The sequence below is a fragment of the Pleurodeles waltl genome, chromosome 11, assembly GCF_031143425.1.
Source record: "Pleurodeles waltl isolate 20211129_DDA chromosome 11, aPleWal1.hap1.20221129, whole genome shotgun sequence".
NCBI classification, from domain to species: Eukaryota; Metazoa; Chordata; class Amphibia; order Caudata; family Salamandridae; genus Pleurodeles; species Pleurodeles waltl.
This window is the reverse complement of record NC_090450.1, coordinates 24,786,810-24,803,478: the sequence shown is the minus strand read 5'-3', so window position 1 is coordinate 24,803,478 and position 16,669 is coordinate 24,786,810. Positions and strand designations below refer to the sequence as shown.

Below are 16,669 nucleotides of genomic sequence, written 5' to 3'. Positions count from 1 at the left end.
AAAAATATTGTTGGCCAAAAAGACGAGGAAGAACAAACACAAGGAAGAACACATACTTAGTCCACGTTCCAAGAAGGAGCTAACACAAGAAAGAGAGGGAAGCCTACTGGAGGCAAGCAATCGACATAGCTGCCAAGTTTCCCAGGTTCATGAGTAATGTGCTGGTCCAGTCCAATCGAAAGAATGAAAATGAGAGCGACAACAAAAACAACCAATGGTATACTGTGGGCGTGTTGTAAGGCGACGGAATTATAAACAGTAGGTCTCGCAGCACAGCGCATGCACAGTGTAGGTGAGACCAAATGGGGAACAAGCATTTGCAATCCAATTGTTCGTCTTGCATTTCCTGCAGTTAGAGCTATTGTCACTGTAAATTCCTAACTGGATTTTTCTTGCCACATAAATTGAAAATGAGAAGTAAAACAGTTGACATAAGCAAGCCGATTCAAAGCGCCACGGCCGCCATGAGCATGAGCACGAAGGAGAGACACAAAAGAAAAAAGAAATTTGCTCACAATCAAACATATCGGCAAATGTGCAATTATCCATGTAACAGGGACAGCCTGCAAGGCGGTAATAAAACAACCTCCTGGAGGGACAAACGTAAACAATTTACTAATGATAACAAAGAATTTTTGAAGGGCAAGCCCACAAACTAGTGAAAGTGATGGGCGTGAGGTGGGCGTGGTCAAAAGCACACAATATTAGAATATTAAAAGAAATATTAAAATAATATTTTACAGAAATTCTTATTTAAGTTCTTCCAGGGTCCTAAAACGTGATCAAATAGCAAAAAGTCCTGTGAGTGAAGAGGGGCTGTTTCAAGGAAGAGTTCATAGGGGTGGGGTTTGTTTTTAGGATGAAATTTCTTTGTGAGACAAGGACGAGGGTTGATGGGAAAAGAAAATTATTCAGACTGTTCTATAGAAATTCTTAGATCTTCCTGAATGTTAACGTTGTACGCAAAAAGTACAGAACAAAACAACAACTGTTTCGGAACAAAACAGTCTTTGTATTACGAATAATTTTTAAAGAAAAAAAAAAGTTTTGGTGGGTCTATTGGGACAGGGGTCTGCTAAAGTTTTCCCTTCCACTTTGAACCCAAACTAATTTCTTTTTGGCAGTTATACTATTTAGGGGATCATCATCCAGCGCTGAATTGTTTTGCTTTTTGGGGGAAATGTTTAACTAATGAAAGCAGAAAAATGAAATTCTCACAAAACAGTTAAGAGATCAAGTCTACCAAAGCGCATCTGTTTCTGACACTGTTTCTAACTGACGTCACGTTGCTAAGGCGTCTTCCTCAGTGACGCTTCCAAACCCAACTGTCGCTTTATCGCAATCGCTCACGCTTGACCAATCGTGTCACAGTTTCAATACGCGCATGTTCAGCGGGGCAATACTATTGGTGAAAGTAATCTTCATTAACCAATTAGACGGGAGCTGACTGTGTTCTCGGGTCCTGTGGTTTTTACCAATCACGTAACGCGTCTTATAGCGTTCTAGCTTCTCTGAATCGCGTCAATCAGTTCGGTGCCCTGAACTTATTGTCAGCTTTAGCTGTCTCTCACTTAAGAGGCGGGACATAGGTATAAAATCTCACCGATGGTTGGCATTACCCTTCTTAAATGCCAACAGGTTACTTTTCGCCTGTTCGCAGATGAAAGTACCTATTGGTGGTTTTCTCGTTCAATCATCGGTCTGCCCGTATCGGATTTGCTGCGGTTTTCGGTCTCCTCAGAGGGCGTGTCTCTCAGCCCTGCTTCCACGCAAGGTTGGTTGCGCGGTGTGAAGTGTCAGCCGTTGACTTGGGCGCAGCCGGGCGTGGGGAGCGTCCGTCTGCCGCGGGAGGGAGCCTTCGCCCCCTGGAATGCGGAACCGCGCCTTCCACAGTTGACATTGGCACCTGACGCCCCCAGTGCTGACAGCCAGCGCTGTCCTCAGACTCCCTCTGCTGCGGTCTGTGCCGTTGACCGGCTGCCGGCCCTCATCTCCTCCCCGCGGAGAGCCCCCTCATTCTCTGCCGGAAACAGCTCTCCTCCTGCAGACGGCCCTCCACTCCGACCCTCTCTGGCAAATTGTCCCTCTCCACGTTGCAGCCAGGCAGCAGCCCCCCTTACATCCAGACTCCAACTGACCAGTCACTTGCAGCCCCCTGACAGAGCTGTAGCCCCCTTACATTGAGACCCCCCCAACAGACCAGTCACCTGCAGCCCCATAACCGACCAGTGGTACCCCTTCTATTCAGATCCCAACTGACCAGCCACCTGCACCCCCTAAACGAGCTGTAGCCCCTTCTATTCAGACCCCAACTGACCAGCCACCTGCACCCCCTAACCGAGAAGTAGCCCCCTTACATTGAGACCCCCCAACAGACCAGTCACCTGCAGCCCCCTAACCGACCAGTGGTACCCCTTCTATTCAGATCCCAACTGACCAGCCATCTGCACCCACTAACCGAGCAGTAGCCCTTTCTATTCAGACCCCAACTGACCACTCACCTGAAGCCCTCTAACAGAGCAGTAGCCCCTTCATCAGTACCCCCTCGACAGACCCTTAGATATCTCTGTATGCTCCGTATGTTTACAGCTTACAGTCTGGCACCCATTCTACCCTGAAATGCTCTGCATCTATCTCTAATCGACTCTCACTACACAGTCCTTACCACCCCTGGTTGTTGCCCTTGACCCCCTGTTGACTTCTTCCTTTGGGGGTCCCTCCTTCTGCAGCTCGCTTGCAGACTGCACGGTTCGTCCCTGCGGTCCCTAGGCTGTCATGCTCCCCGCTTCTTACTGACAATCCGGATTACAACAGCCTTTCTCGGCAGGCCTCCACCTGTTCCCAGCTGGCTGTGAGCCCTGGACTCCCCCCGTCTTCTATCCTACTGCCAGCGTCCACCCTGCCGGCTGATACACTGCCTGTGGAAGCGGAGATCAAGAAAGGGACCCTCGTGAAATGTCTTCGAAGGAGGAGAGGGCCATGGAGATACTGAAGGGCTTTAAACTGTATCCCTTTGAACAACCTATGAGGTGAACGTGGCCAGGAATGGTGGAGAGCTAGGCGCACTGCGTGGTGTTGAAAGTGGGTAGGGGCGAGGAATGGCAGAGCTATCACAATATTGCAATCATAATGGTAACTGGGTGACTCACATTAGTTCTGGCTTTAGTTTATGATTAGTTGATTGACAGAGTGCCATTTATTTCATACTTCTGTTTTTGAGCCAGTAGTACAGTAGGACACAATTATCAGCTGACAATACTTTAATAAGTAAATCCAAGGCTTCCAGAGAGTCATTGTCAGTCTTGTACAGCAGGTCGTGAGTAGATCCAAACCACCCATTGGCAGTGCTCTGAATGTGATGTTTCTGACTCCAAAAGATGCCTTGTTGGATTGTGGCAGCAGAGTCAGTTACGGTGTGCTGGCTAGTGGTGAGCTGGCAGGTTGCATTTTCACTGCATGCTTTAAGGTGGTGTGGTGAAGGTGATGCTGCTGTGAGTTTCGGATGTAGAACCTCTAGAATGATGATAGCTCATATTGGTTGGAGTCATGTAAGGGGGGGGCTAATGACGGGATCTACCTCTCGCAAAGGTGGCATTCCTTAACAGCATTGGGAGTGGCAACTACCGGCTACCATGATTTGGCTGTTAGTGGAATGTGAGAGGGTTGAGAAGAATGAAAACATAATGTCAGTTGGTGAACTAAAGAGTGTCCTACTGTCGAAGTAATAAAAGGCCATCAACTGGAGGTCAGAGTTGGAAGGTGACAGGCACAAGAGTAGGTAGAGGTATAACCTAAGGACATAGAACTGATACAGAAGATAAACGAGTGGGCTATGATTAATGCTAAATATCAGTTTCTTACAGTGCGAAAGTTACTGTTGGTCAGAAGAGGATTACAATGTTTGTGATTTGTAAAGGTTGTGATGGGTCCAGATGTGAAAGGGTATACAAACGAAAGGGGGCAGAGATTGAGATACATCTCATATGGCTAGAGGTGAAAATAGTCTGTGTGCGGACCACTGATTTAAGGGGAATCTGGTTGTTGGAAAGTGAGTTAAATGATATTACAGGCTGCGGTCATAAAAAGTAGAAAAGTACTCTATTTTGGTAATTGATGTTGTGGGACCAAACAGGTTGATTTCAATAGATTCATGTTATCCAATCAAGGATATGAGGGCAGGTGGTTGGTGTCTGGAGGGGGTTGCTCTTTGATTGGTTTGATGGATGTCAGTATACGCGAATGTACAACAGTGAGTTTGGGTCTTTGCAGCATTAAAATGTAATTATCCAGACATTTGTTTCAACCATAAGCTGCCCGCAGAAGATGGTTGCAGAAATATGGAAAATTAACAGAGCTGTTCTGCATTGTAAGAACACATCTGATGGTGAATCAATAAAATCTATACTCAAAATGAAGAATATGTAATCAGTAGCTGCTACCCTGTATGGAGCATGTATTGAAGAGTCTGGGCATCCAGATAGAATCTTCAAGGCTAGGACTTGGTATTACTAGCATTGAGTCCGCAGCCTGGTTTAATCCTGCACTTTACTGGGCCAGAATATAGACAAACCCCGCAAACCAATCTTATTTAAAATCTCTTTCAGATATTTTGAAACACAGAAATTCAAATATTGAATGGCTGGATCATTTAAAAAACATATTACAGAAGATTGTCTGCCCCGCTACTGGAATAACCTAGGCCTGATAACTAAAGCTAGTCTTACATTATTTAAAAACTGTTATTGTTCAACAGAATCAGTTTAACAGAAAAGGGAATCAACACTGTTTTATCTGAAAGTAAAATCCCCTATTACCTTGGAGTGGTATATGGACCAGCTGACACCTGAACTAAAGAGAGACCTGTATATAAGACTCAGATTTAGATCTCTTACGGTCTTGAACTAAACTGAGTCTTGTTGTTAATAATTGTATCATTGAAATGGCTTATTTGTATATAGAAATTCCCTTGTCTTTTGTATGGATTATTGGCTGAAACAAACAGATTTTAAATTAGACCATTGTCCGTTCTAAGGAAATGCTAGTTTAACGGCCTAAATAGGAGAATATAGAGCAAGGGAAAGCTATATACAGCCCCTTTGAAATGTTAGCCAGTATAAAACTTTTTTGCAGTCTTGTTGACTTACAGTCCATCATACCTCTGCCCTGAAATGCAGGCTTTCTCCTTGCTGCTGTCTTCATGCTCAGATCACATAACATATTGCTAAATAAATGGGATGAATAATCCCTTTGATTTAAATCCCTCTTCTGTGAAACTTTATCACGTTACAGAAACTCCCCCAGGCTTTTGATGCAAGTAAGCTGGCCTACTTCTGAAATGGAAGGAAAGAGTGGGTATGTTTTCAACTATACCGTGACACTGATTTGTCCTTTTTAGGTCGCAGCCTACCAGACAGGGCAGCTGTCTGTTTTGTTAAAGCCATCTCGGGGACTTTCAGAAAATGTACCTAGAAATATAGTCTGTTTGTTGATTACCATTGGCTTTGTGGTTTGTAACTCGCACTTTGGCTTTCCATTTGCTGGCTTTATTTGCTTTAAGTTCTTCAGGTTCAGTTAGTCACCCTCGTTGTCTAAATCGTGTTTTCTATATACTTCCACATACTTGCTTTCTGTTAACAGCCCTTTAAATCTTGACCTTTTCTTGTCACATTTGCTGTGCATTTAAAGACCGAGGTCAAATGTCAGACGCTGTCTTACAAGGGCACTTGTTTACTTTTCTTTCTCTGACTTCTAAAAGGATTTATGTGACAATCTTGAGGATATCGGGGGTAGGAAAGAGTCTTTTTTTTCTAGCACTCAACATCCTTTAAATTAACTGTGTATGTATTTCAGAATATATCTGAATTATGAACGCACAAATGAAGCACATTTTTTGTTAGTTTTGGGGTGTTGGAAACAGATACTTTAACACAAACAGAAAGAATCATTAAACTAGGTGATGCAATTTCCACAGATTTTCTTCTGTGCACTGTATAGTTTTATTAGTAAAACTGTATGTCTATGCAAACATATGGTCATATCAATTGAAAATGTGTTGTCTATAATGTGAGTGTGCTGCCATACCCTGAATACTTCACTCTGCACCACTTCACACCACTGCACTGTACTCTGCACCACTTCACTCTGCCCTGTAACACTCAACTCTATCCCTGCCCTCTGCTCCACTCTAATCTGCACCATTGTACTCTACATCGCTTTTCTCTACTCCATTACCTTCTAAGCCACTCTTTACCATGCACCACTTCACTCTATGCCACTTCACTCTCTTACACTCTGTGCCACAACTCTGCCCTTTACGTCACTCAGTTCTACTCCACTCTGCACTTCTCTGCTCTGTGCCACTTTTCTCTGCAGCACTGCCCTATACCATGCACCACTCTAATCTTCGCCACTGCATTCTCCGGCGCTCCATTGTACGCCGTTGAATTCAGTGCCACTGCACTTTACTCAACTATACTCAGCAACACTACTCCAGTGCGCTCTACACTAGTCCACTCTACGCCACTCCAGTGTATGCCCCTTGAAGCAACACTATGCCACTCCAATCAGTGACACTCTCTGCTATCAAACTCTACTCTTTACCATTCCGCTCCGCGTTACTTCACGCCACTTTCCTCAATGCCACTAACTTTCAGCCATGCTGAACAGAAGCCACGCTAGTGAAGAACATGGCTAAAACACATCGGGAAAGCCAGTAGCTCTTGCTTAGGCCAGACATATACGTTTTCCAATCCTTGTTTAGTATAGATATCTTGGTGACATTTCCAGGTAGGTCAGAAGAAAGACAAATATCTGTAAAAGAAAAGATTAGTGGCCACATAGCTTCACTTTCTCACGTACCAGTGTTTGTTTGTAGTATTTGGTTGAGAAGTTGCTAGGTATAGAGGAAAGACAAGACCTTTGATTACTTTAAAAAAAAATATATATATATATATATTCTACACTGTCCCTAGTTTAAATTGCGATTTCGCCAGTCAGTGGACCAGAAAAACATTGGCGTCCTTTGCAAATGTAATATAGTCAAATATCACTGTCAAAACAGTTCCAAATCTTGGCCAGTTTAGCTATTGTGAAAATGTAGCAATCCTCTCACATCACCTTCAGACTTGGGTTACTTTTGGACACTGGATCTCAGTCGATGCAAAGATTGAGAACCCTCGTTGGTGGTACATAAGGCCGAACCTATAGTGCATCAGTGGTAACCGGCTTGGTGTCTGACCAGGCAGAAATAGATTCCCCCAGCCCCCCCGAGATGGCTACAGAGGTGGGGTCCCTGCCTAGCCTTTTGGCAAAGTGTATTAGAATAAAGTAGAAAGTAGTGACTGGATAACCCACTAAGGAATCTCAGAACACCTGCACCATCAGAAGTCCACAATTAGTAGTTCAAAAACTCATCGGCTTAAAAGTTTGGGTGGGGCGTAAAGTTGTAGGGCCAGGATGTACACCGGTCGAGGTTTCTGTAAATAACAAGAAACGTATTACCATTTTCAACCCGGCTCCCCGCCGGAACTTTTTTTTTTTTTTTTGTAGATCTCATGCGGGTTCTAAGATCGATGGAATTATTCCTGAGCATAGTGAGGCGAAATATGTGTTATTTATAGCAGTCTGTGCGATCGGTGCCTGCGAGCAAGGCCTAGCATGAAGTGTCCTTGAAGAATTCATGGACACTTGAACAACAGGAAAGTCAATATTTACTACAAAGTGAATCCATGGAGACAAGAGCCTCAATAACGCAGAAACTAAAACTTCATTGTGTCAACCTCTAGAAAAATGCTTTTCTGTAAATCTGTGTTCCCGGTTTAACCTATAGCAAGGGTGGAAAGAAAACATGTTCTTGGAATCCGACCCACACTGTCCTGGGCCCAGAAAGACACGTTGCAGTTGCTAAGTTCGTTGTCTGGTGTCCTAGGCTATTTGTGTTTGTTATTTTGAAAGAAATAGGTTACCGGGGATCTCTCCTATGCTAGGGTAAAGAGGAACTAGCATTCCTGGATTGCTTAAAAGTGTAGAAACTGTAAAATCTTCTTACATGTATTGGGTCAGGTTTGAGAATGCAAGTACAGAGACATCGTAATGCTAAATTCAACCCACCATCTGCAGTGTAATTTTTCCTCAGTTTGACTGCTCTTGTTGTTGGAAACTTTTTTTTTTTTTTTCGGATACCTGAATTTCATAACATTGGATCTAACATGACACGTCATACTTAAACTCTACCTTGTTATGGGCTAAAGTATGTTACACATCTTATTTGTATTTTCACTTTTGTTCTTAACCAAATGCATGTTGCATTTTCCTTCAAGGTTATTTGTTTTGTCTTCTCCCATATATAGCAATGCTTAATTTCATTCAGGTGACATCATTATGCTATGTAGAGTTCTGACCAAACATGCCTCATAGGAAACTTGGAGCTAGGCACGCCCCTAACAACAGCTCTCGACTTTTTATAATTGTAAAATGATAACTGTAGCACACAAAAAAGTACATACTAAAACGACTGTGGAATACTGAGTTTTTTTAACTTTCTAAGATCATCCTGGCAAAGTTGCAATGCCTAATGGTGGGGTGATATATATATTTGCGTTGCGAGAAGGGTGGCCCTGATGCTTTAAGGGAGTTACTTCTGGCTGTTTGAGAGATTGTTTGATTCTGAAGTATTTGGGACCCAAATGTGTTCTTCACCTGGATTGATTTGGGGAATCTGCTACAAACCAAAGAGAATAAGCTTGAAGAGTTTAACCCTGACGTGTAGGCACCTGCATTCCGCATTAGCTGGGGTTTCATGACTGATACAAGGTGGAGATAATCGTGGTGTGTTCCTCATGTTTCCGTACGAGCTCAAGCTCGGATTTAGAGTTGCTGTATTATGCTTACCTTCACACCTCTGCATGACCTTGGCCCCTTTACTCTTTAAGTTGTGTTATAAAAAGGTTACAAAGCCGCTGTGTGTCCTGTGCAAAATCCTAATCAGTATTTATTGTTTAAGTGACGGAAGCAAAATAAATCGGCCGAGATTGTATTACATGGCAATAGCTCAAACATAACCAGGGCTACTCGGTTTTGTAGAAGCGCAGGACCAGGACCCAGTTATGTGGTATGTTTGGCTAAATGTTGAGGACATTGTTACAAAATGGTGCACAATTCTATAGGTCTTAAGAAAATTATAAAATTTTAAATAGCGTCGATAAACAATTGTCATGGATAGAAGCACAGGAACACTGTTTTATTAATACACTACCTAAAGTTCTGAATGTGAGTATACATGCACACACATATTAATGGAGGGTCCTATTAGCTCTGGCCACCACAGCGTTGCTCTGCGGGCTGGTGAGACTTGTTAGAGCTGCCCCAAGCTTTCCTGGTGGTGCCTCACTTCTTATGGGGTAGCTGAAAAGGGGCTTAAGATGAGTGAACAACTCCAGGTGATCAGCTGGGGGAATCTTTGTCTTTAAGTTTAACTTTTGTCAATGTTTAGCAGTTGATGCAGTTTGCACTTCACTTTTAATAATAATATACCAGAATATTTTTTCTTCAAGAAATTAGATCAGTGGTTCCCAGCCTGTGATCCGAGGACCCCTGGGGGTCCGTGAAGCCTCCTCACGGGGTTCGCGACTGCTTAGAAAAAGAAATATTAACAGATTAGGTCCTCAGCTTTCAGTAATGACTCAGTGGGGCTGTCCCCTGATTTCAATAATGATTCAGTGGGGGTCCCCGCGTTCTAGTAATGATAAAGTGGAGGTCCACAGAAGTCAAAAGGTTGGGAACCACTGATTTAGATCACAGATCGGTCAGGGCATCTGTCACCCTTAAGGTATAATACTATCAAGGCACTGGCAGAAAAAAACATCTTACAAACGGTGGCAGTGATTATCAAGGCAGGTGAAGGAGTGACTCTGTGGTGTTTAGGAATTTATGCAATTACCAGGAGTAGTAGTGGTGAGGGCAGTGTTTCGTTATTAGCCTGCACTGTACAAAGCCTCCCAAAGGCTTCCCAGAGCTGGTTTGATTTGGCTTGACATTGCAATTGTCTCCATACCATATGTGAAAAACAGAAAAAGAGCTTTCAGAAATTCTAAAGAGAGGGATTTGGGCTCAGCCCAGCTGTCGATTCCCTCTAATACAAATTTGATTGGGCAGAAGGTGTGCACTTCCACTGAGAAAGAGTGCTTGAGTTGCGTTGTATGCCTTTTTGGTAAAATTATGCTCAATACAGCAGGACTGAGTTGGTTATGGTGGCTATCGGCCTGATCTGTTTCTTATGAAAAGTTACGATAAAGACAATGCCCCTGACATTTTTTTGTGAAATGCAATATGTATTTAAGAGTGGGTAGTTTTTTCCCTGTTAAGAACCAGTAGAGGAGTATTTTGTTGCAGAGTTTCTCTTGAAAAGTTCTGGTGTTGGTTAGTCCCCACGCTCAGAATTTCATTGGGATAAGAGACTTGCACTGTGATGATCTTTGCAAGTCCTTCTCTGGAGACATAGCATTTTTCTCTGCCAACTGTAATACTGTATACATTTGTAATTTTGTGGCCATGTATGTTGGCTGCCGGATGGGAAAGTTCACACTAAATGTATTAGACCTGGGTTGGTTAAGGTAACAAGCCATTTTTTCAAGGCAATGGGCCTCTTTCACTTGGTAAAGTTAAGTCATTCCATAGGTTTGATGTTTATTATGAAATGCCTTGATAAAGCCATTAGGTCTGTCTTAATTATGAACAGCATATTTTATAATGAGTGGCCTTTCAAGGGTGGATTTTATGACACTGCTGAAGTGCGTAGGCTGATAGTTTGTTACGTGGGATCTTACAGAATTACTGTAATAAGCAGGGGTTTTGGTGACATTCTAGAACAATCTGAATATTATTTGCACTCTTGGAAGCCTGGTTAGGCCCTCATATGAGGGATTTCATAAAGATTTGATAACTGTACCTATTGTTATTTGTAATTTTATTACAGTATACCTGATGTTTGCCTGGTGGGAAAGCCTATCCTGAGAGTAGGTTTGGGTTGGTTATGGGGATAATCCATTGATAAGAGCTGTGGACCTGACTGGTCTCTTGGGGAAAAGTTATTTCACCAGCCGTAGCTCTGATCTATTCATTATGAAAAGGTATGACAAAGGCAGTAGGTCTAACTTATTGATTATGTAACTCATGCTAAAGCCAGTAGACCTTCAAGACTGGATTCTTGCTGCAACATGTGGAAACCTTCAAATGCATTTTGTTACTTGAAATCTGACACACTTGCTTTTTTAGACACGGTTTTAGTGGTGTTGACCCAGTTTCACAAACCCTACATGTAGTAGATTTGCAATATTGTAATTCTTGCTATAATCTTTTTGGAGGGTATGTCGGGCTTAGCTGCTTTCCAAGCTCTTTTAAATGAAACAACAGTTATATATACTTACTCTCATTCAGTCTTTTCAATATGTAATTTTTGAATAGGAAAGTGTTTTTTTGCTAATAATTGGCTCAATTTGACGAAACATAAAAACGTTGAAAATAAAAGCTCCTTGCTCTCAGCTTATTGCTGCCAGATTTCACTGTGATATGTCAAGTGGACATTGAGAAAAGGGGAGGGTCCCAAAACACGTTGTCCTTACGCAATTTTTCACAGGAACTTTACACACAGCTATGGCCTCAATGGCTGAACTGAATTACACTAAATGTGGCATAATGCTAGATCTTGATCGAGACAGGGTGCAGTGACTTATGTACGTCTGTTCAGTAGTTCTTGAGAAATTAAGGCTCTAAACGTATAGATATCCAGTGATGCAGAACTACTGCAGGGTACTACGAGCTCAAAACACGCAATACAAATAAGCATGTAGGGTAGGGGTATGTTAAAAGCTTTTTTTTTCCTCTTGGTGCGGATGTACCACACTAGTACTGCAGTGCTCATCATACCCCCCCACCCATGTATTTTTTGCAGTAGTACTGTGGAACTGCAAAAAAAAAAAAAAGGGGGGGAGTGAAGCCTTGGATGCCCGAAGATATTGGGGGTTGGTCAGGTCTTGTCCATCAAAGGGTGGTTGGGTATTAGGCATGGCGCAAGCCAGACCCTGTGGCCTACCAAGCCCTTCAGCCATGCGCAGCGATGGGTTAGCTTCCAACGGAGATTGGCAGCTCGCTTGGCTCTGCAGCCAACCCAGCCAATGCGCCCAATGGGGTATGCCTAGTTAAGTATAATATTAAAATATTACTTTACTTTAGGTTAAAAATTCATGAGAAAACCAACAGTTGAACTAACATACTTGGGTGAAAATGTCATTTAAATCGTTACATTTTAAACTTTAAAAAAACGCTGAAATTCAGCAGATAGTTACCTGAAGTATGAAATTACCTTGTCCATGACTATAGTGTGCGTGACCGGACACAAGTTATAGTTACTTCACTTAACTATAACTGGTGTGTGTGTGTGTGTGTGTGTGTGTGTGTGTGTGTGTTTATTTTTTTTTATAAATATTTTTGGTTTGTGTGTGTATATATTTTTAAACAGAAACACTGAAATTTACTGTGTGTGTGTGTGTGTGTATATATATATATATATATGTGTGATTTATATACATCTGCTTTTGGCTGGGCCTCTTCTGCCATTGCTCTGCTTCCATTTGTGACAGCATACCACAACATGGGGCAATAAGTTAGCCCACTTAAGTCACTGGCTGTCTTGCCCTGAGAGTGATCGTATATGTCTGATCATGTGCACATCAGTCTGAAAATGAGATACAGTGTCAGAATCTAGTTCTTTTGGTTATACATTTTCTCCTCTTTATAGACCATTGCATCTTAATTTGTCTCCTTCTCCTCTATTTCAATTTATTAGAGCATGCTTCAGCTCCCCAGATTGTACTGAGGTGCAAGTGGGTTGCTGCTCATTTTATCTCAAGTGCACCACATCTTGAATGGCTACCGCATCTAAACCAAGAAACCTTCATGCAATGGTATGTAAATAGTGTATCTTTGTTGTACCATTCCAAGATGGCCAACATGCTACTTCTGGACATGGCGTCTATTCTGGACTGTTAAGCAAAAATACACTATGTAAAATACCATTCCAAGACGGCCTGCTGCTGCTTTAATTTCAGTCTTGCAAGTATATACCTGCCATTTAGAGGTGACAGCAAGGTTTCTTGGTTCATCTTCTATCATTTGAATTTAGCTTGTGTATGTTCTTGAATTTCTGTGTTTTATTATGGTTGTGTAAGTAGGTGAATGCAAGAATAAGTCGGTGGACGATTGATTAAATGCCCGTATGATGATTTTATGAAGTGATGAAGAGCCACTTTCATTAATAGGCCAGCCTAATTTGCATTGTTTTGAAAAGCTATTTAGTAATGCAGAGAAAGAGATAAAGACCTATGGTGAGTGCCAGATCAGTTTAATGGGATTATTGAAATAATCAAAGATGTTCACTGTTAAACAGGGTGTGTTCATTTTTTAATATAATATTGGGTGAGGCTAGCAATCTTGGTGCATGTGGCCAGTGGAGAAATGCCAGAATACTGAACGGAGAAGTATGGTGTATTCTGTGCAAAATTATAGTCTGGAAAGATTGGATCAGTGCCTGGTAAGAGCCCAGAAGACTGCCTGACAAAAGATAGCAGCTATCAAGAAGACTACTATTGTAAGGGATTAGTATCAATATATTCTCTTTAATAAGGAGGTAACCATCAGTTAAATAACTAGATCAGGCCTCAAAAAGTTATAAATATGTTACTAGACCTGCAGGTTGAGTAACTTGAATAATCTACTCGACCTAACTGTAATGTACTTGATCCGTAAGTGGGTCTCATTGTGCGATGCTAGGCAGATAGTTTACAGTTGCCTTTTTCTTCATATTTGCATATTATTGCATATTATTGCACCTTCAAATATGTGAGCTCGGCATGTCTGCAGTACAAAAAAAACCTCTTTTGTTTTTAAGTAGACTAAAGTTTTCTGCATGTATCACAAGAATCTAGCCTACATATAGGGGACACATGACCCATGACTTGCTTTTAGTTTACTAATAGCACTGCCATCAGGGCAGGAGTGTTTCTCTCCACACAGTAAATGTCCAAAAACCTTTACACTAATTTGCAGCTTCAATAATAAGTCTATAGTGTATTAATCTGTGAAAAATTGGGTTTTAGGTAACATATCCTTTGCACATCAACATGTAAAGTATTCTGGTTTGTTTTCATCCTATTAAAAAAAAAAAAAAGAATCATCACACAGAAATACAAACGAGCATTTGCAATGTAGTGGGTCTCACATTTACTCAAGTAACAAAACTGCTCCAAGGAGGGACAAATGTAAAGCATTTACCAATGATGACAAAGGATTTTTGAAAGGCAAGCTCATGAACAAGTGTTAGTGATGGGCTGCTGGGGTTAAAAGCCCCCAGATATATTAGAGCTGGCCAGCGTGCTTGCGCGACCTAAAAATAGCCTTTCCCAACTACTGTTCTATATTTTGAAATGTTTTTACAGTTGATTTAGTGATCTAAATGTTGTGTGTTAGGAAAAACCTGACACCCTGTAGCCTTTTATTTCACCCTCTAAACAGCAGGACAGACGGTTCACCTTACAAAAACCTGGAACTCTGCAGTCAGTAGGAAAATTGACTGTAAGACAAACTGACTTTTGACCTATAACTGTGAACACAGAGTAAATGTGACATACAAGCACAAGATTTAAATGGGCGAGTGAATCCTAAAACTAGCTCGACCTGATCAAACATGACTCGTCATAGCGAGTGGTCGAGTAGGTTTTTCAAGCCCTGTAGATGAAAGGAGATTAGGTTAATTCCTACGCTCTAAAACATACTCTATTTCCATGTGTTAGGGTTCCCCAATAATGAATTGAACAGGTTCTTCTATATTATTGTATTGAGAATATCTTAAATGAGCTGGCTGGGACTGTTAATGTTTCTAATGTTTGTTTTGCGAATCAGACACTTACAGCAGTATATAGCATACCTTCTTTTTACCATGTTATGAATGAAGGTCTATGTGTGCTAGATTTTCCTGTGATATGAGAAGGAGATGCACCAAGGTTGCAATATTTGTAAGTTTAGTTTCTTAGTATGACTGTTACAAGATAGTCGACAGATCTGTTGGTCTTCTGAAGGAGGTGAGTGTTTTTTTTTTTTTTTTATTGGATCGGGAGACCCTGCAATTTTGTAATGGTGTGCTTCGGAGGTGAATAACTTGCTTCACGGTTTGAGAAGCTTTTTTAAAGTTATTGCATAGAAGTTGGTGGAAAGGTACCCTAGTCTGTGATTTGTTGCCTGGTTGAGAACTGATGGGGAAATTGAATGTTTGGTTTAACATGCCTCATCTATGACTTGGTTTAATGTAAAATAGGCAAGCGATCTTGGTCAGCGTGGTTGAATAGGTCAATGGTTATAAACATTGTTCGAGTTGGAGGTAATTTATATGAACAATGAATCATATCTGTTTTAATTTGCCAACGTCCAAGGGCCCCGATTTGGACTGTGGTTAAGTATAGGGATGAGTTGATTGTTTTGCGAAACTGATAGTTTGTGCCAAACTATTTGAGTTCTCTTGATATCGCAGGATTTTTCCTTTAATAATTTCAATTTCTCCCTCATTCCCATAACTTTTTTCTTAATGTGCAATCATTTAAAATAGTGAAGTTCTCCTTTTAAAAAATGTTTCTTCAGGGGAGATGGGCTGGCCTCTGCCCCCACGCTGTATTCGTGCATTTTTTTTTTTTTTTTTTTAAATCATAGAGCACCTTCAGAAATGTATTTACTCCTCCCCCCCCCCCCCCCCCCCCAACCATATCCCTCAATTGGCAAATGAGCATAAAGTGGAATTTGGCAGCCTTGGTGATGCAGCCATACGTGTGTTGGGGTGTTTTTATTATTATCAAAGGTGAATGTGCCAGAACAGGCTTCAATCTTGAAGCGCAGCATGATTTCCCTTTCTATGAGACTTCAGTGTTTCTGGTTCTAGAAGGCAGAGCAGATTATCTTTCCCTTGCACTTCCCCAATGGCAGATGTTTCTGTTCTCCAGCTATAGATCCTAGTGTAACATCGCTTATCCAAGTCTCTGTTGGCCTTTCGTAGAGCGTTCAAGTGCCCCTTCGGTCTATACTGCTCATACGAAGGTCTCTCACAGTTGGAAAGCATCAGCAAGGAGTTAATTCTTCTAGTCGTCTTCTTTATCACCCACGTATTGAGTAAGGCAGTTTTCACCCACGGTGGTTCCATCCAGGCCTTCCATGACATTCAGGTCCGATAACCGCCTCACCCCAATCCAATCCCAAACCTTTCACCATGTGCTGCCATCGTTTGGGAGCCTAAAACCATCTTTCCTGTGCCAAGGGTGGCTTTACACTCTCGAAAAAGCAGTTGTGCTTCCTTGATCTGCTTTGTATCCTGTTGTTATTATCTTGTTGTACATGAAATACATCCTGGTGCGGATTTGTAATGCATGATGTCCCATTACGAGGGAAGTCGTATATAAGGAACAAAAATGTTTAAATGAGCCGTTCTGTTCCTTGAGTCGTCCGTTCCTGACCAGTGTTTTTAAGTCGCCGTATATTGAAACTATGAAATAAAATAAGAGCAGCAATTGACTGCATAAGCATCTAAAGACCTAACCGGAGTGTTAGGCTTGTAGAAGGCAATAAAGAAGCAAGT

The 16,669-nt window shown here is 41.8% G+C and overlaps 1 protein-coding gene across 1 annotated transcript in view; it reads left to right on the top strand.

The window, feature by feature from the left end:
- Positions 1-1,763: 1,763 nt before the first annotated feature.
- PDE6D (phosphodiesterase 6D) overlaps positions 1,764-16,669 on the top strand; it is a 69,238-nt gene continuing 54,332 nt past the window's right edge. Inside the window, exon 1 of the mRNA XM_069212871.1 lies at positions 1,764-3,005. Coding sequence (XP_069068972.1) covers positions 2,956-3,005 — 50 coding nt within the window. The 5' untranslated portion in view covers positions 1,764-2,955. The remainder of the gene's footprint in view (positions 3,006-16,669) is intronic.